Below are 27,129 nucleotides of genomic sequence, written 5' to 3' on the forward strand. Positions count from 1 at the left end.
AGGAGCAGTGAGAGGAGCAGGAGCAGTGAGAGATGCAGTGAGAGGAGCAGGAGCAGTGAGAGGAGCAGGAGCAGTGAGAGGAGCAGGAGCAGGAGCAGTGAGAGGAGCAGGAGAAGTGAGAGGAGCAGTGAGAGGAGCAGGAGCAGTGAGAGATGCAGTGAGAGGAGCAGTGAGAGGAGCAGGAGAAGTGAGAGGAGCAGTGAGAGGAGCAGGAGCAGTGACAGGAGCAGTGAGAGATTGTTTTTATTTTACCTCCCCCCCCCCCTCCTTTTGCTGTTGTTGTTTTTTTGTTCTGAATGCTCTTATGTGTTTCATGGATATTTTGTTCACTGTAGGCAATACTGTCAAACCTTTTCTGTTCTATCATACTGTGTTTCTACTGTACCTCCTGCAGTAAACAGTAAAGGAAAAAAATAACTTTTTTACTGGAATGCTTTTAAATGTGAACATTACTGTACATTTGGACATACAGTTCCTAACCAAGACATTTAGTGGAAAACAGTGAATTGCATGTTTTGCATGCAAATACCTGTAAAACTGAAACATAAAAGTCTATGCAGTTTTTGTAATGTCAACAATAGCCAGTATTTTGAAACCTGGTGTACTTTGATTGACTGCATGTATCTTGTGAGGTGAAAACAAGTGTTATTCTTTGACAGAATAATTTAGTCTTGATAATAATTTAATAAAGTAATAATAAAAAAATAATAAAGTAATAATAATTTAATTTTGAGTCAGATTTCCAGTGTTTTGGTAAAGTTGGTGTGTGCAGAGAAAGATGTGTTCTGTTTTGAAATGAAGATTTATTATATATTTAACAAAATGTGTTTTTGAGAAGAAAATTATCCATTTGGCCAATTGTGTTTTGTAGGTGTTAGTCTGTGTTAAGAGTTTAGAAAAAGTATCTGAAGTATGGTTAAGCGCTTGTTAGCGATTGAAAAAAACTGTAAACAGCTCATGACCAGCTAAGGACCATCTGAAACCAGCAGCCATGCTTCAAAACATAACGCTGAGATGTTTGTCCAGTGCTGAGGCTGTGCTGAAGCTAAGGTGCTGATCCTGGAGCAACACCATCATGGCTTGTGGGGCAGCTGTGGCCTAATAGTTGTTCCCCGGGTGCTGGATATATAGCTTCCCACTGCTCCGGGTGTGTTCACGGTGTGTTCACGTTGTGTTCACTACTCACTGTTGTGTGTGTGTACTTGGATGGGTTAAATCCAGAGCACCAATTCCGAGCATGGGTTACCATACTTGGCAAATGTCATGACTTTCACTTTATCTGATTACAGCAACTATGAAGTTCTTTAAAGCGCCTTTATAATATTTGTCTGATTGTGCACACCTGGCAAATAAAGCTAATTTTGATTCTGATCAAAACAGCTGCAAAAATGAGCTGTTTTTTCCCGTCCTCCACGGTAGAAATGTTTGAGAGTCAGTATTTGTAGTCAAGGTTTCTTAGAGAAATGTTTGTGCAGCAACGGACTATAAATCTGCACAAACTTCACTTTCTTGTAAAATGTTGCCATTTTGAATATAATTTTCTTTTTTTTATTATTAACCCTGCCAATATTTAAAAATATTATATTTAGCTTCCTTGTTAGTGCGTCCGCCTCCCATGCCGAAGACCCGGGTTCGAGCCACGCTCGGAGCGAGTGCGAGGAGCGTCAGAGAGGACCCGGGTGAGAGGGGAAACATTGGTGCCGTGACCCGTACGGGAGTGAGGTTTAGGGGGGTGAGTGTAACGGAGGCCAGCGAGTAGTGCTGTGCAGGTAAACCTCACTCCCCGATCTCAAGAGACGCACTAGCGACAGACGCTAGTGGCTGTAGCCATTTAGCCTCCTTGTTAGTGCGTCCGCCTCCCATGCCGAAGACCCGGGTTCGAGCCCCGCTCGGAGCGAGTGCGAGGAGCGTCAGAGAGGACCCGGGTGAGAGGGGTTACAAAAACAAAAATTAAACAGTTTAAGTGCTGCCTTAAATTTATGTAATCAAACTAGTCAAGGTAATTTTGTGTCATTTCAACTTAAATTACCTATATTAAATTGACTTCAAAAATCAAACTGAATCTTGTATAGGCTAAATTAAACATTAAGCTGAAACAGGTTAAATTATTTTGAGGTGTTAAATTAATGGAAAAACATAAGTTTCTAAGACTTACAATCTCCAACTGGAGTGCCCATGTTCTCTGCTAGAGGGCACTCCATCCCAAACCTATGCCACTCAATCCCAGACTCCATTTCCATAACCATCTGCCTAGGAACTTGTTATCAGACTCCATCCATTCCCAATCAGGAGGTCTATAAATGTTGCATTACACTCTCTCGCTCTCTTTTACAATCGATTCAATGAACACTTCAAATCAAACAGGATTTTTTTTTTCACAAAAGTGACAACCCAAGAAAGCAAAGTAAATGGTCTCTCATTTGTAGGTTGCATTGACACCTAGCGGTGGATGCAAGTAAAACAGTATAACAGTATAATCTCACCTGAAAATCTATATAGCCTGCATCAAAACGAGCTTTGCAATTATGCACCCGAAGACACGGGTTGAAGACCCAGCCAGTGACGTCATGATATGGTAATTTGTTTAAATTCATACCTACGCAATCACAATCACCATCACCATTTTTTTACACTGAAACTTTAAACAATATATATATATATATATATATATATATATATATATATATATATATATATATATATATATATATATATACATATATACATACATACATACATACATACATATATACAGTCTTGTTCAAAATAATAGCAGAACAATGTGACTAACCAGAATAATCAAGGTTTTTAGTATATTTTTTATTGCTACGTGGCAAACAAGTTACCAGTAGGTTCAGTAGATTGTCAGAAAACAAACAAGACCCAGCATTCATGATATGCACGCTCTTAAGGCTGTGCAATTGGGCAATTAGTTGAAAGGGGTGTGTTCAAAAAAATAGCAGTGTCTACCTTTGACTGTACAAACTCAAAACTATTTTGTACAAACATTTTTTTTTCTGGGATTTAGCAATCCTGTGAATCACTAAACTAATATTTAGTTGTATGACCACAGTTTTTTAAAACTGCTTGACATCTGTGTGGCATGGAGTCAACCAACTTGTGGCACCTCTCAGCTGTTATTCCACTCCATGATTCTTTAACAACATTCCACAATTCATTCACATTTCTCGGTTTTGCTTCAGAAACAGCATTTTTGATATCACATCACAAGTTCTCAATTGGATTAAGGTCTGGAGATTGGGCTGGCCACTCCATAACATTAATTTTGTTGGTTTGGAACCAAGACTTTGCCCGTTTACTAGTGTGTTTTGGGTCATTGTCTTGTTGAAACAACCATTTCAAGGGCATGTCCTCTTCAGCATAGGGCAACATGACCTCTTCAAGTATTTTAACATATGCAAACTGATCCATGATCCCTGGTATGCGATAAATAGGCCCAACACCATAGTAGGAGAAACATGCCCATATCATGATGCTTGCACCTCCATGCTTCACTGTCTTCACTGTGTACTGTGGCTTGAATTCAGAGTTTGGGGGTCGTCTCACAAACTGCCTGTGGCCCTTGGACCCAAAAAGAACAATTTTACTCTCATCAGTCCACAAAATGTTCCTCCATTTCTCTTTAGGCCAGTTGATGTGTTCTTTGGCAAATTGTAACCTCTTCTGCACATGCCTTTTTTTAACAGAGGGACTTTGCGGGGGATTCTTGAAAATAAATTAGCTTCACACAGACGTCTTCTAACTGTCACAGTACTTACAGGTAACTCCAGACTGTCTTTGATCATCCTGGAGGTGATCATTGGCTGAGCCTTTGCCATTCTGGTTATTCTTCTATCCATTTTGATGGTTGTCTTCCGTTTTCTTCCACGTCTCTCTGGTTTTGCTCTCCATTTTAAGGCATTGGAGATCATTTTAGCTGAACAGCCTATCATTTTTTGCACCTCTTTATAGGTTTTCCCCTCTCTAATCAACTTTTTAATCAAAGTACGCTGTTCTTCTGAACAATGTCTTGAACGACCCATTTTCCTCAGCTTTCAAATGCATGTTCAACAAGTGTTGGCTTCATACTTAAATAGGGGCCACCTGATTCACACCTGTTTCTTCACAAAATTGATGACCTCAGTGATTGAATGCCACACTGCTATTTTTTTGAACACACCCCTTTCAAATAATTCAACTAATTGCCCAATTGCACAGCCTTAAGAGCGTGCATATCATGAATGCTGGGTCTCATTTGTTTTCTGAGAATCTACTGAACCTACTGGTAACTTGTTTGCCACGTAGCAATAAAAAAATATACGAAAAACCTTGATTATTCTGGTTAGTCACATTGTACTGCTATTATTTTGAACAAGACTGTATATATATATATATATATATATATACATACATACATACATACATACATATATATATATATATATATATATACATATATATATATATATATATATATATATATATATATATATATATATATATATATATATATATATATATATATATATATAGACCTACCTACCAACCTTTTTAAAAAAAAATTGTACTGTTACTTCAAACCAAAATATTTTTAAGGATGGCCTCATTGTGAAGTCTTGTTTGTGTTATGCTGCATTTATGAGAGCTCTCTCTAGTTACCGTTTTATGGTTTTGATATTGTGCCTGGTTTCCTGGATTTCCCTTTTTACCTGTGTATTTGGATCACAATTGCGGATAACCATTATTAAAGCTGTGTTTATTAATTTGGTTTGTAACACAAGTACACTTTATTGTTCAAATCATCACAGGGGCCAGATTGGACATCTGATCTACATTGTAGACAATATCGAGTAAATCCAAAATGATTCTGAACTCAGTTTCATGGGCCATTACCTATAAAACAAGAAAGTGAAAGACAACATTCATGTCAGTACGATGCTGTGTGTCTATGTGTCTTTAATCTCTGGTGATTGTGTGACTGTGATGTGTCTGTAGCGCCTCTTATACACCATCAGCTGATTCTGAGGAAACTGGACTGACGTCTAAACACAGAGTCCTACAATAAAACACACAGACAGTCACATATGAATATGTTGTCACATCACATCAGCAGATAAATTTCAGAAAAAAACACAATATATTTATGACAGCCATTCCACACAGAGACAATGAAATAGATGAAAATACAGTAATCATATATTTATAGATCATCACAGAATTAAACACAGTTTAGAGTACAGAATTGGAGCTGAATTATTAGGGTCCAAGCACAGAAGGATGCTCTTGAGTGATTGGCAGCCCATAGAACCACTTGTGGGACAGTTGTAAATTTGGCTCACTTATAGAGGACAGTCTCAACATTTACCATAGCAAGTTTGGAGTCAGAAAATTCCACTCATGTTTATGCTAATAATGCACAAACAAATTTGGATGAATCTAAAGAAGACAGGTAAGTTAATATGTCTTTTCAGGAAAAACATCTTAGAAACCAGAGATTTCAGATGAAGTTTGATCTCCATTAGGCATGTTTTAAAGCATAACTGCTGCTTTGAGCTGGTTTAAGCTGGTTCTAGAATATATATTAACCCTCTGCCTATATTTAAACATATTATATTTAATATAATTTATGTTACGAGTCGAATGAGACCCAATTTTCCCATGTCAGCCATTTTGGCGATCTGCCATTTTTTTCTCTTTTTTTTGTGAAATGCTATATTTTATTAACACATTGATGTATTATTATGAAACTTATATGCTTTTTCGGCACCATGCCGTAATGGTGAACTGCCTGTCCACTATTTTGATTTATGTTGTAAACCTACTTTTGCTTACTCCTACTTGACTGTTAGTCCGATTTTCATCAATTTTGAATGTTCATCTTAGGACCTTGCTGACCAAAATTATGATTTCGTGTCAATATACAAAACGGTATTAAGTGAATCAACAAATTTGGTGAAAAGATGCCAAACTGCATCTGAGGCTATATCTTTGCAAAGCTTTGAAATATTTACACCAAACTTTGTATGTGCAATTGTCACCTCACACTGACCTCCCCATTTCAATTTTGTAACAGCGCCACCTAATAGCCAAGAATAAGAAACCATTATTTAACCGTTAATTAAACAATTTCAAAAACTGCAAATCACTTTTGATTGCATTAGGCTATTATAATGAAACTGTTCTCAAAACATTCCTTGAGTCATGTTGACAACACACATACCAATTATGCCATAGTAAGAGGAACTTCCTGTTTACCATTTTGATTTATGTTGAAAACCCAATTTTTCAAACTCCTCAAATGTTTGTCCAATTTTCACGAAATGTGATTCAGATCATCTTCAGACCACACTGACAAAAAGTCAAGGATTTCGTGTTGACAGATAAAACCATTTTTGTATAAAAAGCTAATTTGAGGCATGATACCAAATTGACTCTGAGACTGATTCTTTGCAAAGCTGAAACATATTCACACCAAACTTTGTGTGTGCCATTGTCACCACACACAGAACACGTCACATCAATTTGATAACAGCGCCACTTATTGGTCAAAAGTGATAAGCCAATAAATCAAATTAGTAGTGTGTGTATTTATGATATTTCAGCATTTTGACTAAAATCATTTAAAAATGTTTTTAATTACTCATTGTTGCAGTTGGTCTGATGCTTGCTTCTTTAGTGCTTGGGCCCATAATTGCTGCTTGCAGCTATATTTAACTTTAATTCCATTTTTAAATATTTAAATAATAATATACTCACAACAGTATACTGTCTCCAGTTTATAATGTGGATTATCTTTCAGTAACTTCACTCCTGATTCTCCTAGTTTATTCCCAGTCAGATTCAGGTGTCTCAGGAGTGAGGAATTTGATCTCAGAGCAGAAGCCAGAGCAACACAACCTTCATCTGTGATCCCACAATCCCTTAACCTGTAGAGAACAATGACACAGTGTTAATTGTAGTTGAAGTGTGTGTAGTTTGTTATTGACTCTGGTCTCAGAGCAGGAGAGGATATATAATGACAAGCATTGCCACAAACTGCTGCTCACAGAATGAGATTTCTGAATGTTGATGCTCAATATCTGCTTGTTTTTTTATTAAAGAAATTTGACCAGCTAGCATATGCATCTTTATCCAATTTCTATTCTAACTACTTGGTTTATTTAAAAAAGAAAATAGAGCCTTTAACCTAGCATTTTCAATTTTTTCTATTTATTTTATTTTTTATTAAAAAATAACCCTCTAACACTAATATTTTTCTATGCTATCTATTTATTTTCTTTGTATTTATTATTTAAAAAAAACCTTGCTACATATACATATGCAAGAGCAGAGGCTCATGTGATGTCATGGAGATAAATGCAATTAACTTCATATTCAGTCATCAGAGTCAGTTGTGCTGGCATTTAATTTGTTTATTGAACATTTATTTTAAATATTTAGTATTAACATTTACATTAAAGGACAATGACATCAGACTATCAGAGAGAAGATCTTACCACAGTATCTCCAGTTTACAGTGATTACCCTTCAGTCCAGCACAGAGACGCTTTACTCCCAAATCTTCTATTTTATTCCAAGACAGATCCAGGTGTCTCAGGTGAGAGGGGTTTGATCCCAGTGCTGAAGCCAGAGCAGCACAACCTTCATATGTGACGCCACAATCTCTCAACCTGTAGAGAGCAATGACACAATGTGAATTGTAGTTCAAGTGTCTGTAGTTTTTTATTGACTCTGGTTTCAGAGCAGGAGAGGATATATAATGAAAAGCATTGCCAAAAAACTGCTGCTCAGAGAATGAGATTAATGCATGTTGATGCTCAATGCTGCTGTTTGAAACTGTCATGTGCCTCAGTACTGAACAGATATATTTGTGCTGAGATTTTGTGTTTATTGATCATTTATTTCACAAGCGTTAGTCTTAAAATTAACAATAGAGTACAAAGACATGAGAGAATCAGAAAGATTATCTTACTGCAGTTCCTCAAGTTTACAGTGAGGATACTTTAGTCCATCACAGAGAAGTTTCACTCCTAAATCCCCTTTTTTATTCCAAGACAGATCCAGTCGTCTCAGGTGTGAGGGGTTTGATCTCAAAACTGAAGCCAGAGCAGCACAACCTTCATCTGTGATGCCACAATCTCTCAACCTGCAGAGAACAATGACACACTTTTCACTCTCTCAGATCAGATCAGTTTATCTGTGAATCCATTTGCAAAGAGAAAGTACAAATCAATATGTGATAGACTATAGGACTGAGATTTAAAATGTCAAAGTCTCATTAAAGAAAGATAAATATTCATTTTTTACACTGTCAGTATTTTTTAAACAAAATATCTGTCTTATGTATACATTCATTCATATCAATATATTTAAATTACACTATTCATTACACAGCTGTATTTTATCCAGTGCTTTTTACAAAACAGTATGAAATAACACATTCTTTGTATATGATTCTATTAATTATAAACAGATTCTGCCCTAAAGTGTCCTACAATAGTGTCCTTCTTGAAGGTGCAGGAAGACAGTCACAGTTTTGAGTTTGGGAACAATATGAGCTGCATGTGGTTGATTCATCAGCCATCTAATCAACGTGAACACACCACATACAATTTCAATTATGGGCCTGTTAATACCTGTTAGGCATGCTATTTAAATTTTTTTAAGGGATTATGACATGAGAAATCAAGTATTATTATTATTATTATTATTATTATTTGCTTTTTTGGACAGAACAGTTCGTGGACAGGAAGTGAAGTGGGAGAAAGAGATGGGGGATGGGATCAGGAAAGGTCAACAGCCGAGACTCAACAAACTCTCACAACAGACTCAATCAAATTTAATAGCTTAAAATGTCCTCCAGACAGTGCTGTGCATGTGCTAGTAAGTCTGTGTTAACAGAAGTAAAGTTTAATTACTTTAACCAAAGGAAAACCAGTCTCCTCTTGGCTTATATTGAAATCCTCCGACATTTTTCTTTACAAATCCTAATTTTGTACTTCTAATTAGTGACTGTTGTTTTGTTTTGTTTTGATCTCTCCCCGTGCTTCTGCATTCATCACTTCTAAGCAGCTCATGCATAAAGCCAACCTCATACTAACAATGTTAGACAGTTTACAGTGTAATAGCTTGAACAATGTACAGTCTGTGCGAAATATGAGTAGTGCAAACACATTTATGTAAAGTACTGTGAACAGTGCAGTAAGAGAGCAGGTGCAGGTTAGATTGTTGGTGTGGAGTTCAGAAGTGTCACAGCCTCAGTTAAGAAGCTCTTCCTGAGCCTACTAATGTGAGAGCATAGGCTCCTGTAACACCTGCTGGATGGAAAGAGGGTAAATGGTCCATGGTTAGGTTAAGAGGCTTCATTGATGATCTTCCTTGCCCTGCCCAGGCCACGCTTGTGATAAATGTTCTCAGTGGAAGTTAACTGGGCGCTGGTGATCCGTTGAGCAGTTTTCGCCACCTGCTGGAGTGCTCTGTGGTCAGATGAGGAACAATTTCTGTACCTTACTGAGATGCAGTTTGTGAGTATGCTCTCAATTGCACAGTGGTAGCATTCCACAAGGATCTTTGAACTTTCCTAAGGCTCCGTAAGTAAAGGCACAGCTGTGCCTTTTTGACCAGGGTGGAGGTGTTCAGTGTGTTGTGTGCATGACTCCTAGTCTGCCTGAAGTCCACAATGATTTTTGTCTTCTGGTTGTTTAATTCCAGATTGTTGGTGACACACCACACATCCAGGTGCTGCACCTCAACCCTGTAGGATGACTCTTCATCAACGTTGATCAGACCTATCACTGTGGTATCATTTGCGAAATTGATTTTGTTGTTGGAGCCATAAACAGGAATGCATTCATGTGTAAATAAATAGTAGAGAAGAGGCCTCAGTACACAGCCCTGAGGAACACTGGTGTTCAGGTTGATGATGAAGGAGGACAGGTTATCTAACTTAACAGACTGAGGCCTGTTATTCAGAAACTGTAGAATCCAGTTGCAGAGGGATGTGCTGATTCCAAGCTGGCTGAGCTTGGAGGAGATTACAGTGTTAAATATGCAACTGAAATCAGTGAACAGCATTCTCACGTGTATTTTAACTATCCAGATGGGTGAGGGCAGAGTGAAGTGCCATAGAGATGGCGTCTTCTGTTGACCATTTGCGGCGACAGGCAAACTGGTATGGTCTAGTGTAGCAGGGAGACAGGATTTTAAATGGGTTACAACCAGCCTCCCAAAGCACTTGGCAATGATGGGAGTTAGTGGGAGACAGGACGGAAGTCGTCGAGGTAGTGAAATACTTCAGTACTAGCACTATGGTGGAGGTTTTGAAACTAGTGGGGACAGTTGCCTGGGCCAAGGACAGATTGAAAATGTCCTTGATGCCTCACCAGAGCCAATCACCAGCACATCATGTTGCACACTTACCGGCTCACTGATGTTGATAAGATTTACCTCTTATAGGTACTGAAAGTTCAAACGGCACAATTAAATCGGTTCAACACTACAACACTCTATGAACTTCATGTGCTTGTGCCTCTCTGACTGTGTTCAGAAACGTTCTTTCACACAGCGTGTGCAAATAACCAAATAGTTCTCTTTGGTTGATGATTGTGTTTCAACAGCTTTAAATCACTTGATTTTTAACCACAATGCTTAAACGCAGGTAAATGATATGTTTTTGTGACCAGGAACCACAGCAATGTCATGTAAAAGGGACAATAAACGAAAATCTCTAACAGTCGACAAATTTCTATTTCTGTATTTGCATGCCTTAAAATGAACTATATAGCAAAATCTCTAATGGCTTGGTAACAATATATATGATTGTTTGGTGGGTCAAAAACTGGAGCAGCAGCTCATGTGATGTGATGAAGATGGATGAAATGAACTTCATCTTCAGTCTTCAGAATCATTTGTGCTGTGATTTAGTGTGTTTACTGAACATTTATTTAGCAAGCTTTAGTCTCAGATTAAAAGATTAAAGGACAAAAGACAAGAGACTATCAGAGGGATTATATTACCGCAGTATCTCCAGTTCACAGTGAAGATCCTCCAGTCCAGCAGAGAGCAACGTGACTCCAGAATCTCCGATTTTATTCACCGACAGATTCAGTTCTCTCAGGTGTGAGGAATTTGATCTCAGTGCTGAAGCCAAAGCAGCACAACCTTCATCTGTGACGTCACAATCATTCAACCTAGAGAACAATGACACACTCTTCACTCTCAGATCAGGTCAGATTAGCAGTGAATATATTATTAAAATGAAGTACAAACTTAAACCACAAATCAACATGTTTGATGGATCATTGAACTGAGATCTAAAATAAGTTACATAGCACAGAACATGACTATAAAACATCTAATGACTCATTCAAGAAAGATATGTCTAGTAACAATTTGGTATAAGGACCAATTCTCACCATTAACTTGTTGCTTATTAGCATGCCTATTTTTAACATATTGTCAGTGTATTAGTTAGTAATAGTATATTACCTATAAAGCATATACTCTGAAAGAACATATTCCACATCCCTAATCCGACCCAACACTTTATAAACTATTAATAAGCAGCAAATTAGAAGCTTACTGAGGCAAAAGTTGTAGTTAATGGTTTGTTAATAGTGAGAATTGGACCTTAAAATAAAGTGTGAATATATTTCTTTATTGCAATGTACTTTTATGCAGAATGTCTTAAGTAGACTTTTATGCAAATCTGTTTTATTAGACACACTATTTACTACATAAATAAAATTTACAGTACATTCCAAAAGTTTGGAAACATGATTCATACATGTTTTTAATGTAGTCTGCATTTATTATTATTATTATTATTTATTATTATTATTATTATTATTATTATTATTATTATTATTATTATTATTATTATCAGTAAAACAAGCATTGTGAAATATTACAATTTCAAAAGGCTGTTTTCTATGTGACTATCTATTGATCTATTGAGTCGTCTGCTTCCCCCTTCTAATTATCAGCATCTCAGCATCAGCATCTCCCCATGCATGCAAGCTGGTGTCCTCAGGGATCTAGGAAGGGGTAGTAGAGGTACTCCCGCGCCACCAGAGCAATGAGAACCACACATGTTATATGGCTGTCGGGCCAGGATTCTGGGTCTTTTATCCCCAGGAGCGGCCGTGGGAACAGCTTTTATATAAATATAATCTTTTGTAACATTATAAATGATTTAACTATCTCTTTTGATCAATACACAAACACAATATCTTTTTTATTGTAGAAGGTCATGGTTTCTGGGCAGCTCAACTGTTTTCAACATTGATTATAATCAGAAATGTTTCTTGAGCAGCAAATAAGTATATTAGAATGATTTCATGTGACTCTGAAGACTGGAGTAATGGTGCTGAAAATTCAGCTTTGATCACAGCAATCAATTACATTTGAACAGATATTCACATAGAAAACTGGTATTTGAAATTGTCATTAAAAAAAAAAAAAAATTACTGTATTTTTGAACAGCCTTAATCACTGTCACGAATCCGGTCTATAAATGTCAGCCTTCCTCAAAGCACTCTATCTCGGCTTCAGATGGTTCAAAATGCGGCAGCCAGATTGTTGACAGGAACAAAAAAGAGGGAGCATATTACTCCTGTTCTTGCTTCATTGCACTGGCTCCCTATCAAATTCAGAGTTGATTTTAAGGTCCTTATTTTCGTATATAAGGCACTGTACAAGTCAGCCCCGGATTATATCTGTGACCATATCCAGCCATATACAACCTTTAGGTCATTAAGATCTTGTAAATAGCTTCTTTTATCTGTCCCTTGTTCTCGTTGTAAATCCAAAGGTGACTGAGCTTTCACTGTTGCTGCCCCTAAACTCTGGAACAGTTCACCCTTTACTATCAGGGCCTCTCCATCGCTCTGTGTTTTTTAATCAAACTTAATGACTCATTTTTTCACCCTTGCTTTTGAGTGATGCTGTGTATGTAACTTTTGATGTGTTTTTTTTTAATATAAATTTTTACATTTTATTTAATTTTATTTTACATTTTATCTCTTTCCCCTTTAATTTTATATCTCTGTTGCTTTTTAGGTAACATTTTATTGTAATGTACATGTTTTGGGGGGGGGGGGGTTGTTTTTCACTTCACAAATAATTTACAGTGTCATATAATCATATAATCATACAGTCATATAATCTTACCACAGTTTTTCCAGTTTACAGTGAGGATTCTGTAGTACATCAGAGAGCAGATTGACAGAATTTCCCAATTTATTCCCAGTCAGACTCAGGTGTCTCAGGTGTGAGGGGTTTGATCTCAGAGCTGAAGCCAGAGCAGCACAACCTTCATCTGTGATGCCACAATTACTCAACCTGTAGAGAACAATGACACACTCTTCACTCTCTCAGATCAGATCAGTTTATTTGAAAGTAAAAGAGTAGCATACTGTAACTTGAGTGCTAGCTTATTTGAGTTTGATAACTTTTGATATTAATATTCATATTTTTAAGATGAAATTAATAACATTTGATATTTTTTGTGTGTGATGACATCACACAGAAGCAGGACCTACAGTTTGCAATATTGCTTGGAAAGCTGGCTTTGGGAAAGCAACAGCAAGGCAGAAGACTGTGGAAGCTATTAGTGTGCTCACCTAACAATACAGAAGATACGAGAAGCCATGCTGGACAACAGACTCTCCTCACTCAGCACACAATTAACTGACCTCCCAGCTCCCGCAGCAGATGACAGACTCTGCTGTAATATAATGGTCACTTTCATGCAGAAATGTTCCTTTTATATGTGACCGAGTGGATAATAAGGATGACGTATGGGGTGGGGCACATGTATTTATTTTGTCCTATAAATAGAGCAAAGGTTGGCAGGTTGCATAGCTACGAGCTATATCACACAGCGTTTCTATTTCACTCTATCATGCAGCATTTCTGTTCCACTCTATCACACAGAGTTGTCATTCCACTCTTGGATAACAGCAGAGGTATGTCAGTGTGTTACATGGTCAGGTTTGTTTATAGAGATAATACTAATGTAATAATTGGGTGATTTAAAAGAATTGTGTATTTTGAATGTTTATAATGCAGTGCTGGATTTGTGTTGTGTTTTTTTATTTATTTATTTTTTTTTTTGATAGAGTGAGGTGGGGCCAAGAGCCGCTGTTGTAATTTTTTTCCATGGGAAGAAATCCCCGGTGGCATATTAAGAATTAAATGTGATCTTTGGACATTTAAATTTACATTCAGACATTAAACAGACACTTTTATCCAAAGCGACTAACAAATAAGGACAATGGAAGAAATCAAAATCAACAAAAGAGCAATGTTATGCAATAGCTATAACAAGTCTTAGTTAGCTTAATGCAGTACACATAGCAAGGATTTTTGGGAAAGCTAGTGATAGATGCCTTTTTACTTTTGCTCCCGGCTGATGACCCTGTAGCTACCCAAACTGCACTAGCGGAATTGCGTCTGTCAGAAATGCCTAGCGTGGAAGGCTTACCTGTGATTAAACCTAGGTAACCTGGCTTCCATGTTTGTCAGTTGTGATGTTAAATAAAGCTTGCAATATGTCAATATATAATTTACAGCTAATATTCATCTCATGAAGTAAATCACTATATAATATCTTATTCTTTTGTTGGTCAAAATGAGAACACTTTTTATAATTTTCTGAGTCATGAAAGAGTCTGGTTTTGTGATATATTGCCTTCTTTCTTTACTACTTAATTTTTTCTCTGCCTAGATGTGTTTAAATTTGACAGACACACACACTTCAGTACAGACAGAATGTGGGTTATTGCATTTACATGCTGTGCAAAATCAGATAAGAGGCCAAAAAACTAACTGTGTTGACCAGTTTATGTTTACGCTGTTTATGAGCCTACGGGTTACCTCTTTTCCATGATCACATTTTTAGACAACACATTTTCAGGATTTAATACTCTAGATTTAATACTGTCACATGAAATTGATGTAGATAGTGTTGAAATTAAGCAGCCAAGTGATGATATCTCAGATCATTATTTAGTTTTGAGCAAAATTGTAAACAAACTTGTTACAAGTATGGAAGAACCATCACTTCTGCCACAAAAGTTATCTTTCTGATGTATCCAAATTCCTTAGCATATCAAAAACCTCAGAACAACTTGATGATGTAACAGAAACTATATACTCTCTCTTTTCTAGCACTTTAAATACAGTTGCTCCTCTACGCTTATGGAAGGTTAAGGAAAACAGTTTGACACCATGGTATAATGAGCATACTCACAACCTAAAGAGAGCAGCCTGAAAAATGGAGCACAGCTGGAGGAAAAGAAAACTAGAGGTATTTCATATTGCTTGGCGGGAAAGTAACCTATCCTACAGAAAAGCATTAAAAACTGCTAGATCCGATTACTTTTCTTCTCTTTTAGAAGAAAACAAACATAACCCCAGGTATTTATTCAATACAGTGGCTAAATTAATGAAAAATAAAGCCACAACAAGTGATGACATTTCCCAACACCACAGCAGTAATGACTTCTAAAATCGATACTATTAGAGATAACATTGCAACCATTCAGTTGTCAGCTACAGTATCGCTGCCCTATACAATCTAAGCTGCCCTATACAATCTAAGAGTTCTTACCAGAACCAGGAAGTATGACCACATTATCCCAGTCCTGTCAACACTGCACTGGCTTCCTATCAAACATCCAATTTTAAAATATTGCTTATTACTTAATGATTTAAAAATATTGCTTATTACTAAACAATATAAGGAAATCTTCTCTGATCCGTTGAAAATAATGATCAATCAATCGATTAGCAAGGGTATTTTTCCAGCAGCCTTAAAACCTGCGATTGTCACCCCGATATTTAAGTCTGGGAACAAACAAGACATGAACAATTATCGTCCGATAAGCATCCTCCCAGCTGCGTCAAAAGTGCTCGAGAAGATGGTGGCAGAGCAACTTACCACCCACTTTGAATCACAAGCTCTTTTAAATCCAATGCAATTTGGTTTCAGACAGAAATACTCAACAGACTCTGCCTGTTGTTACTTCCTGGAAACTATCAGGGCATATGTGGATCGCGGAAGGGTGGTGGGAGAAGTCTGCCTTGATCTGTGTAAAGCTTTTGATACTGTCAATCACCAGACACTTTACAGTAAATTATATCAATATAGTCTCTCTGAGCACACCCAAAATTGGATTAGATCTTATTTGAGTGACCGACATCAGTGTGTACAAGTGAATAACATCCAATCTGCTTTCAGAGCCACTTCGATGGGAGTGCCGCAAGGGTCTATTTTGGGACCCTTGCTTTTTAGCATCTATATAAATGACCTCCCTACAGTGTGTTCGGACGTTGACATAATCATGTACGCTGATGATACGGTTATCTTCACTTCTGGGGAAAACGAGCTTGAGGTTGCTGACAAATTATCAAAAGAGATTCAAAAAGTTGCAGAATGGTTACATACATCTTGTCTGACCTTAAACGTTGATAAAACGGTCTCAATGTTTTTTTTTTCAAATAAACGTAAATTACAAGTAACTAAAGAAATTCAAGTAAATGGACAAACAATTAAAAATGTAAATGAAACAAAATATTTAGGTATAATACTTGATTCGAACCTTGGTTTTAAAAGTCACATAAAAAATCTTAGTAATAAATTGAAATTTAATTTGATGAACTATAAACATATTAGAAATTCATTAACTACGGAAGCCTCAAATATATACCTCAACACTATGATTGTTCCACATCTTCTGTATTGCATGTCTAGTTGGTCTCAGGCATGTAAAACATTGTTAAAATTACTTTAATCATTATATAAAAGGGCCATAAAATTCCATGATAAAAGCCTCGCCAGTACCATCACTGTAAAGTACAAAGTAAATATAACATTTTGAGTTTTGAAAACCTTAATATAATCACATTTCTGCTTTATTTAAAATTATCCATAACATAGCTGCCCCCCCTTTAAAAAAATTTGTCACATTAAATTCAAAGAGGATTTCTAGAGCCACACGGTTGACAGTCAGAGGCGAGTGCAGCGTTCCAAAACGTAGAACCACACATGGTCAACAATCATTCTTTCATAAAGCAGCAAACCTTTGGAATATTCTTCCAAACAAAATTATCTCATGCACAAACTATAGTACATTTACACGCCTGACCAAACAGTGGTTATTATTAAAGCAAACCTGTACGCACTGAATTGACTGTGATTTGAACGATGTAAATTCTGAGTGAGTGAGTGATAGATTCCTGAAGTGGAGTGTGTTTTTATGATGTGAGTGAAGTAATGATTTTATGTATTATTCTGTACATATTTTATGAACTTTTGTACGTAGGGCCTATAACATCTACCTGTCCAGGGACTGCGGGTGGAAATTAGCATTTTTTAGCTATAACCTGGCACATGACATCTCTTCTTTTTTAGACTAATATTTTTTTTCTGTGCATTGTCCCTGATCAAAAAAATAAATAAAATCAATTACTTATAAAGCCCTGAATGGTTTAGCACCTCAGTATTTGAATGAGCTCCTTTTACATTATAATCCTCTACGTCCGCTATGTTCTCAAAACTCAGGCAATTTGATAATACCTAGAATATCAAAATCAACTGCGGGCGGCAGATCCTTTTCCTATTTGGCGCCTAAACTCTGGAATAACCTACCTAACATTGTTCGGGAGGCAGACACACTCTTGCAGTTTAAATCTAGATTAAAGACCCATCTCTTTAACCTGGCATACACATAACATACTAATATATATTTAATATCCAAATCCGTTAAAGGATTTTTAGGCTGCATTAACTAGGAAAACCGGAACCGGAAACACTTCCCATAACACCCGATGTACTTGCTACATCATTAGAAGAATGGCATCTACGCTAATATTAGTCTGTTTCTCTCTTATTCCGAGGTCACCGTGGCCACCAGATCCAGTCTGTATCCAGATCAGAGGGTCACTGCAGTCACCTGGATCCAGTACGTATCCAGACCAGATGGTGGATTAGCACCTAGAAAGGACCTCTACATCCCTGAAAGACAGCGGAGACCAGGACAACTAGAGCCCCATATACAGATCCCCTGTAAATACCTTGTCTCAGAGGACCACCAGGACAAGACCCCAGGAAACAGATTATTCTTCTGCACAATCTGACTTTGCTGCAGCCTGGAATTGAACTACTGGTTTCGTCTGGTCAGAGGAGAACTGACCCCCCAACTTAGCCTGGTTTCTCCCAAGGTTTTTTTTTCTCCATTCTGTCAACGATGGAGTTTCGGTTCCTTGCTGCTGTCGCCCTCTGGCTTGCTTAGTTGGGGTCACTTAATCTACAGCGATATCGTTGACTTGATTGCAAATAAATGCACACCCACTATTTAAACTGAACAAAGATGACTTAACTGAATTCAATGATGAACTGCCTTTAACTATCATTTTGCATAATTGACACACTGTTTTCTTAATGAATGTTGTTCAGTTGCTTTAATGCAATGTATTTTGTTTAAATGCGCTATACAAATAAAGGTGACTTGACTTGACTTGACCACATGCATTTTTGTCTTAATAAGCACATTCAGATTTAAAAAAAATGTGTCTTACAAGAAACATGATCTTACCACAGTTTCTCCAGTTTACAGTGAGGATTCTCCAGTCCAGCAGACAGCAGCATCACTCCAGAATCTCCTATTTCATTCTTAGACAGATTCAGTTCTCTCAGGTGTGAGGGGTTTGATCTCAGAGCTGAAGCCAGAGCTGCACAACCTTCATCTGTGACGTCACAGTTACTCAACCTGTAGAGAAAAATGGCATACTCTTCACTCTCTCAGATCAGATCGGGTCAGATTTGCAGTGAATATATTATTTAAAATAAAGTACAAACTTAAAACACAAATCAACATGTTTGATTGATCATTTAACTGATATCTAAAATATCAAAGATAAATATTACAAAATATCAGTGGTTTAAAAATTAGAAATATTAAATAAATTTTTTGGACAACTCTGGACAAAATCTGCAGCATTTAATATTTAAGAGCTTTTAACTTTGATTTTCTTAATATTTTAACAGTTAAGTGAACGTTCTCAGTGGTACTTACTGAACTGATCTGGATTCCCTCATCACAGGCACCAACATCTGAAGAACTTTCATATTTTCATGTTTATTTTTTCCTTTAACAAATTTATCAAGACAAAACTCATTCAGGTCCTCTTCTGATGTCAACAACACAAAAACTACAGCTGACCACTGAGATGAGGAGAGTTTGGTTTCCTTTGTTCTTCCAGGTTTCAGATTCTGTTGTATTTCCTCCACTAGTGAATGATCACCTAGTTCATTCAGACAGTGGAACAGATTGATGGATTTCTCTGGAGAGTCAATGGTCCTGATCTTCTTCTTGATGTACTCAACTGTTTTCTCATTGCTTTCAGAGCTGCTTCTTTTCAGTGTCATTATTCGTCGTAGAAGAATCTGATGAGACTCCACTGACAAACCCAGAAGGAACCGCAGGAAAATATCCAGATGTCCATTTTTACCTTGTAGAGCCTCGTCCACAGCTCTCTGATGCAGCTCAGATAATGAAACACGTTCTGATGAATTGTGTTGAAACCAGTACTGAACTTTAGACCGTAAACTCTGTTTGGTGATTGGCTCAAACACATTTCTGTTGTGGTTTGTCCAGGAGAGGTGCACATATAGAGCTGCTAGATGTTCCTGAATGCTCAGATGAACAAAGCAGAAGACTTTCCCCTGATACAAGCCCAACTCCTCTCTGAAGATCTGAGTGCACAATCCTGAGTACACTGATGCTTCTCTCACATCAATGCCACACTCTCTCAGGTCTTCCTCATAAAAGATCAGGTTTCCTTTTACAAGCTGCTCAAAAGCCACTTTCCCCAGTTTGAGGATCATGTCTTCATCTGTCACCTTCTTCTCATAGTCCTTCTCATGTTTGATGTCGGTCTGAAGGATCAGGAAGTGTGTGTACATCTGAGTGAGAGTCTTGGGAATCTCTCCACTCTCTGCTCGACTCAACATCTTCTCCAGAACAGCGGCTGATATCCAGCAGAACACTGGGATGTGGCACATGATGTAGAGGCTCCTTGATGACTTCAGGTGTGAGATGATCCTGTCGGCCAGACTCTGATCACTGATTCTCTTCCTGAAGTATTCCTCCTTCTGTGGCTCAGTGAAGCCTCGTACCTCTGTCACTCGATGGACACACTCAGAGGGGACGAGATCAGCTGCTGCTGGTCTGGAGGTGATCCAGATGAGAGCAGAGGGAAGCAGATTCCCCACAATGAGGTTCATCAGCAGCTCGTCCACTGAGGCTGATTCAGATATATTACACAGTTTCACTTCACTCTTAAAGTCCAGAGACAGACGACACTCATCCAGACCATCAAAGATGAACAACACTTTATATTCATTACTGGATATTTCCATTTCTTTAGTTTCAGGGAAAAACACATGAAGAAGATCTGAAAGACTGAGTGTTTTGTCCTTCATCAGATTGATTTCTCTGAAAGGAAGTGGAAATATGAGCTGGACGTCCTGATTCTCTTTCCCTTCAGCCCAGTTCAGGATCAACTTCTGCACAGAGACTGTTTTTCCAATGCCAGCGACTCCCTTTGTCAGCACAGTTCTGATGGCTTTGTCTTGTCCAGGTAAAGGTCTAAAGATGTCACTGCATTTTATGGCTGTGTCCTCTGTTGCTGCTCTCCTGGATTGTGTCTCAATCTGTCTCACCTCATGCTCATTACTGATCTCTCCACTCTCACTCTCTGTGATGTAGAGCTCTGTGTAGATCTCATTCAGGAGTGTTGGGTTTCCCTGCATCACTGTTCCCTCATACAGACGCTCAAACTTCTTCAGCAGATTTGATCTAAACCTGTTGAGGACTTCATGCCTGGGAAATTTAAATACTGCATTATTAAATAAGCTAATGAGCACAGTTTCGTTTATGTATTCTGTATCATAAACAAATACTATTTTATGGAATATTATACCTGAGGTCAGTCTTTGTGTCTTCATTCTTATTATCTAATGGCTGATTCACAGATGCATCACTCCTCATAGACACACAGCTGCATTCTGCTCCTGATCTATTCTGATGAACTGAACTACAGAGAGAGTAAAGTGAATCCATTAAATTGCCATTTTTAACAACGTACATTTTCATTTATTATTTAAACAATCACTTTAAAAAGCACATGTTAATTAACACTATTTTATTACAAAAGATGAACTTACTGCTTTCACAAATGTGTCTATGTGTAACACTATATATGTTAAAATATCAGATAAAGATACTCAAAGAAAAATATAACACTATTTTGATAACATAAAGTGACATGTAATAACATTTATATACAAATGTACCTGCAATCAGTCTTTGCATCATCACTCTTAAAATCTTTTGGATGTTCCATAGACCAATCACTCCTCATAGACACACGGCTGGACTCTGCTTCTGATCTCTTCTGCTGAAATGGACTATAACACAACAGATTTAATTAAATTAAGTATTCTTAATAAAAAAAACACTCCAAGAGAAGGCTTTTTCAATAAAATCATCATTTTAACTTTAAAACCACCAGACACAAAAGCACGATGGAGGCTCCCATCATTTAAGGTGATTTAATACAATGTTTATTGAAAGTACCTGCATCGTGGAGAAACATCTTCATCTGCGGATGTTTGTGTGTCATCCATGATGAAACAGAATCTGATCTTCAGCACTGACTCTGAATGGAAATGACAAACAAACACAATAATTCAGCTGAACAGATACAGAGAGAAACAGGATATGTATACGCGGTATTCACTCAGATACACAATGTTGGAGGAAATCTGAAAGCGGAAGTCCCCTGTAAAGTAGAAACATGAGCTCTCAGCACTTGCCTTATTCACACACAGATTCACAGAATCACCGCATTTCTATGAAGCAGCTACACGCAAAATCATGGCTTAGCTTTTATAAAGGTTCATATGAAACACTTTGATATTCCGTATAGAATCGACTCTGACTGTTCAAATGGAGAAACATGAATTCTGAACTTTTACTTTCACTTTTATTTGTGACGCGGACAATGATGTGATGGCGAAGTTATTTTCAACTGAAATATTCGCTGGATATTCACTTATAGTGCTTAAGGGAGAGTCTTTAAACTCCACACACAGCAGGAAAATGTTCAAATAAGGTACACGGTTTTGCATACAAAAATCATAAATAAATAAATAAAATAAAGGGGCAGAGTCTATTAAATATTCTTAGTTCCGTATATTTCAGTGCACTGACTTCATCTGACCAGTATAAATACATACTTTGACTGCTTCACTACAACATCCCATACTTTGAATTTCCAAAAACATTCCCTCTTATCTCCTATTCATGAACATCCATCAAAACCAAAATAAGGTTAAACAACAAATGTGCATAAGCAAGGAAAATAAGAAATGTAAAGTATAAAAACATAATAACAGTAATACATCATTCAATGATTAAATAACATTAATGATAAAAAATAATCAAATAATACATTACATAAATGGGTAATGATTATATATAGGTGTATGATTATATGCTTAAACAATAAATGAATAAAACAAGAAAATAAAACAACAGAAATGTATGATTGCTCTTTTAAAGTAAAACACAATTTGCACAATTTGACAGTATATTTGACGAGTATATTGGACAAAAAAAAAAAAAAAAAAAAAAAAAAAAAAAAAAATATATATATATATATATATATATATATATATATATCAAATATATGAGACATTTCTCATTAAATAAAATGATTTATAAAATATTTAATTTACTATAAATTAACATTTAAGATGTTTTATTAGATTAATATAACTAAATTATTTTCTATTAATGCAACCTCCTCATCTACAGGATTCTGTATAAAAGTACATGCCGTTTTTGTCACTTTGACAATATATGTGCAATGAATGAATAAAAATGAAAAAAAAAGATCAAGATACATAAAAAAAAAAAAAAAAAAACCTGAGCCATATTGTCCATATTGTATCTGTGGCTTTACAAACAACCCAACTAAATGTGTTACATTTTTATTTATTTATGTATTTATGCAGGTTGGTCTTCCATATCTGCAGTGTATTTAACCACATATTTAGGCTAACCTTTAGTAAACATTTTAAAAGCTGCGCATGGACTTCTGTGAACACTTTGAATGAATCGAATGAATCGGCATCTCGTTTTCACTGAACCAAATCATCGTCTGTAGAGATTCAATAAAATAAATCAGACGTCAGCAAGCAGTTTCGGCCCAAATCCGGCCCAGATCTGGCCCGCGTGAAGGGCATGTGGACCAGATATGGGCTGAAACTGCTTGCTGTCTGCTTCAAGAAAGCTCTTCAAATCATCACAAGTGTCACTAACTCCTCTCGATCACTAGAGGTCAGTGTTTTCATGACTAATACACCACAGACACTAAAACACCAACAGGAGTCACTCAGACTGACAGGAAGTTAATTTGCTGTAAAGAAACAAGCAAAAAACTGCTAATTTGATCATTAGATGAGAGACCTTTGAGTCCATATTGAGATAATGAGACTTTTGATTGCAGATGTTTGTGTATTGGCAAAAATTAGCACATATATTGTTGATATTCCTTCTGAAACTCTACAGAAGACACTTGTGAGTTTATATGTCATTTCAGGAGAAACATCTGAGAAACCAGAGACTGATCGTGTTGCTTTATCAAATCGAATTAAACGTTCATTATCCAAACATCATAAATTAATCATTCTGACTATGCAAGTAAAAGTATATAGTAGGATCATGTATCCTAAAATGCAGTAGAAATTATAATAATACCAACTTATTTGTCAAGATGCCTCCTTTGTTCCTCAAGACAAAATCTGGTCTGGATGAAGTCTATCAGATTTCCCTGGAGAGAGACTACTGGAATATTACTACATTGAATTATCTACAGGGGCTTGAGAAGGTGGCTAATAACACAAGCTACTTCTTGAGCTGGTGAAGCAGTGAAACGCAGAGATGTTTTGTTAAAGGAATAAACCATGATCCTACACAACATTAGCCAGTCTAATAAGCTCAGAGATGGTTTGGCCTGTTATGGATCACGTTTCAGATAAATTACATCTTTCTTCGACGTCCAGCATTTTTTTTTATATTAAATCCTAATTTGTTCCACTTGAACGGACTAAACAACTCAAACTCAACTTAAATTGTGATTTTTCAATTGAGTGTTCAGCTACTGCAGCGAGTGGCCGTATCCGTCTTCTCTAGAAGAGCTCTTGATTGTCACATCCAGTTATTTAAATGGCCTTCTAGAGGCCAGGAGCTGGAGGGGAATAATATCCTTTGGCTTTGCTTCATGGCTCCAGCGCTTCTCATTTATTTTTATGTGGAGCTGCATTGGCACCTTTCCACCGTGAAGGTAGTCCAGAGGAGCCAGACTCCCGAAGCCGTACAATGAATCAGTGCATTAGAGTTTAATAAAAGTGCTCAATCGCTTCTTTCTGCTCCACTTGGCTGTGACAGCCGATGACGGGGGTAAGTGAGCACCTCTTCAAAGTTAAACAAAGCCGTTTTGTTTAGTCGAGACAATATAGTTAAATAATGAAATGACTTACTTCCAATTACAGCGCGAGAACTTTATTATAACCACAGGTTTGTGTTCACATCCGTGCTTTAAAAGAGTCCCAGAGGGGAAACTCAACTGTAAATGTCTGGACTCCTTTAGTCACACTATATGTTCATGAAATTAGATTTTCAAGTGCATATTGAGTCAAAGTCAAACATTTTCGGCAAAATGCCTCATTCATATAAAACTTCTGTTTGATTATTTCCCCCATTGCCATTTATGTGTTTTGTTTATGTTTATGGTTATTTCTGCATTTTGTTAACTGTTATTATTGTTTATTTTAAATCATTTTTGACAAGTCAACACAATTTGTCACAGTCAGTTTCAAAATGAAAAGGTGCTGCCTTTACTTTTTAAGTACAGTTGAGATCATTTCAACTTAAATTACCTTTAAATTGACTTAAGTTGAATCTCGTGTAATTTAAAAAGTGAAGTTGAAATTAATTAATCTGATGAGTTAAAATAATGGAAAACCACATAATTTTTACAGTGTAGAATGTCGAAATGAAACATTTTGTGGCATGCAACCAGCGACCTGGTGGACACGGCCTTCATTTGTTATTATTACTGATAATCAGTGTTGGTCATCTTACTTTAAAAAAGTAATTAGTTACAGTTACAAATTACTTCTCCTAAAATGTAACTGAGTTAGTAACTCAGTTACCACATTGTAAAAGTAATTAGTTACTCAGTAAAGTATCTGTGACATTATTTTTGTATGTTCTATAATGCTATTAAGTCCTATAACATCTTTAAAAATAAGATGTTTATATTAACTGATTGAAGAATATAAACACTATAAGTATTTTAGAAAATGTATTTATTTGAACTCAATAGATTGCACCCTGCCATATGATATGCATAGAAATAAAACATATACAAAATAAATATTGAAAATAAAATTCAAGTGCAAAATTAAGACAAACAAATTTAAACTTGGGTAAAAAGAAACAAAGGGAAACCTAGCCATTAGAGCAAATCTCTGTAACTGTATATTAGGCCTAAAGTTACTAGTCTTTATAAATAAACCGCATATTCGAGTTTAAAACAACTACATCGCATGAAATACTTTTAAAACTAGATTTATTCGCGCAAATCGCGTCTGGTGTGAACAAAGGATTAAATATTCAATAAAGTAACATGTTAGCATGTATTGATGAGGTGATTCATATGATTAGAGTTGCTTGAGGCAGACTCAATACAATAAAGTATTTTTTTCCTGGACATACCGTGCATGTTACAGAAACATTCTTGCCTTTAATTCCCGGCACTTCCAGTTCGAGAAAGCCATTATCGCTGATGCCGTCTTGTGTTTAGTGGTTATCAGAGCGTGCAGTGAGGCGTGAGCAGGGCACCGCCCACCCAGCCAATCATTATCTTTTTTTGCAACGGTGTCAGGCAGCTGATGTGCAGTCACTAGCTAAAGCATGACACCTCGCGCTTTATTCAACCAAATTGTAGTAACGCGACACTTTACATTCTCAGTAAAGATAACGGCGTTGCAATGATGGGAAAAGTAATTAATTAGATTACTCCGTTACTGAAAATTTTACTCTGTTAGTAACACCATTATACTTAAACGCTGTTACTCCCAACACTGCTGATAATATATACATTCACTACACATGCTAGTTGGGTATACAAATTTATAATTAGATTTTTTTGTAAACCAAAAAATGTTGGTTCATGGTTCATGATGTTGTAGCACATAACACCACTAGGGCAAATCACTATTGTAGCCTTTTGTTTGTAAAACATACTGCAGTGGAGATACTTTACGATGTGATCAACATAGCATGCACTCACACTTTAAAAACAAACAGCTTTTCTATTCATCAACATCGCGAATTCGATCGACAAACTAACCAGATGTGGCATACACGAAAAAATCAATCAAAAATGGCAGCCAATCAGAAAACGTTGTGGGTGGGGCTTTCTCAATGAGGCTCCGCCTTCTTAACAAAATTATAAGAACATAATCTAAATCATAAACCATTTTAACATTATTAAAAATACTGAGTGACTGAAGAAATCTTTGTCATGAAATACACTTGTTTGTTCACAGCAAGTTCTTTCAACATTTAAGCTTCTTTAATGTTCAAGATCTGAGGAGGAAAAGTATCCATTATTGTCACTTTTGGAATAATGGAAAATGTGATTTTGCCATTTCACTTAAATTTTTCCTAGACATAGCAATTTTTTTTATATAAATTGTCCAGAAAACAAGAAAATTTAAGTTTATTGGCCCTCAACTAAGCTGAATGATACTAGTTGAAATAAAATAAGTTTATTTTTTAAAATCATTTAATATTAATTTTATTGCAATTTTTAGTTTACTAACCCTGATATGCACCAATATGGAAATGCATATTAATAAACATCAATTGTTACCTAAAGAGACATTTCTTAATAATCAGTTTTAATAACACAGTTTTTAAAGTGCCACATTGTCACAATGTCTGGGTTGTGTTCCCTGGGTGTCCACTAGGTGTCCTCCGTTCCCAC

General features: G+C 36.6%; 1 protein-coding gene across 2 annotated transcripts; it reads right to left on the reverse strand.

Annotated features, from left to right (window-relative positions):
- Positions 1-4,763: 4,763 nt before the first annotated feature.
- LOC113052889 (NACHT, LRR and PYD domains-containing protein 12-like) lies at positions 4,764-25,875 on the reverse strand. 2 transcript variants are annotated; one of them, XM_026217342.1, is made up of 12 exons: positions 25,854-25,875; positions 21,645-21,726; positions 21,362-21,475; positions 20,989-21,102; positions 19,080-20,888; positions 18,600-18,773; positions 13,171-13,341; positions 11,016-11,189; positions 7,973-8,146; positions 7,497-7,670; positions 6,757-6,926; positions 4,764-5,056 (listed from the first exon to the last, which is right to left on the reverse strand). In XM_026217342.1, coding segments are annotated over exons 1-12 (3,165 nt in total). In that variant the 5' UTR covers positions 25,861-25,875; the 3' UTR covers positions 4,764-5,054. The 2 variants fall into 2 exon arrangements, with proteins under 2 accessions (XP_026073127.1, XP_026073128.1); XM_026217343.1 differs by lacking the exon at positions 25,854-25,875 and adding an exon at positions 21,884-22,039.
- Positions 25,876-27,129: the final 1,254 nt, after the last annotated feature.

The sequence above is a fragment of the Carassius auratus genome, chromosome 34 (assembly GCF_003368295.1).
Source record: "Carassius auratus strain Wakin chromosome 34, ASM336829v1, whole genome shotgun sequence".
Taxonomy (NCBI): Eukaryota; Metazoa; Chordata; class Actinopteri; order Cypriniformes; family Cyprinidae; genus Carassius; species Carassius auratus.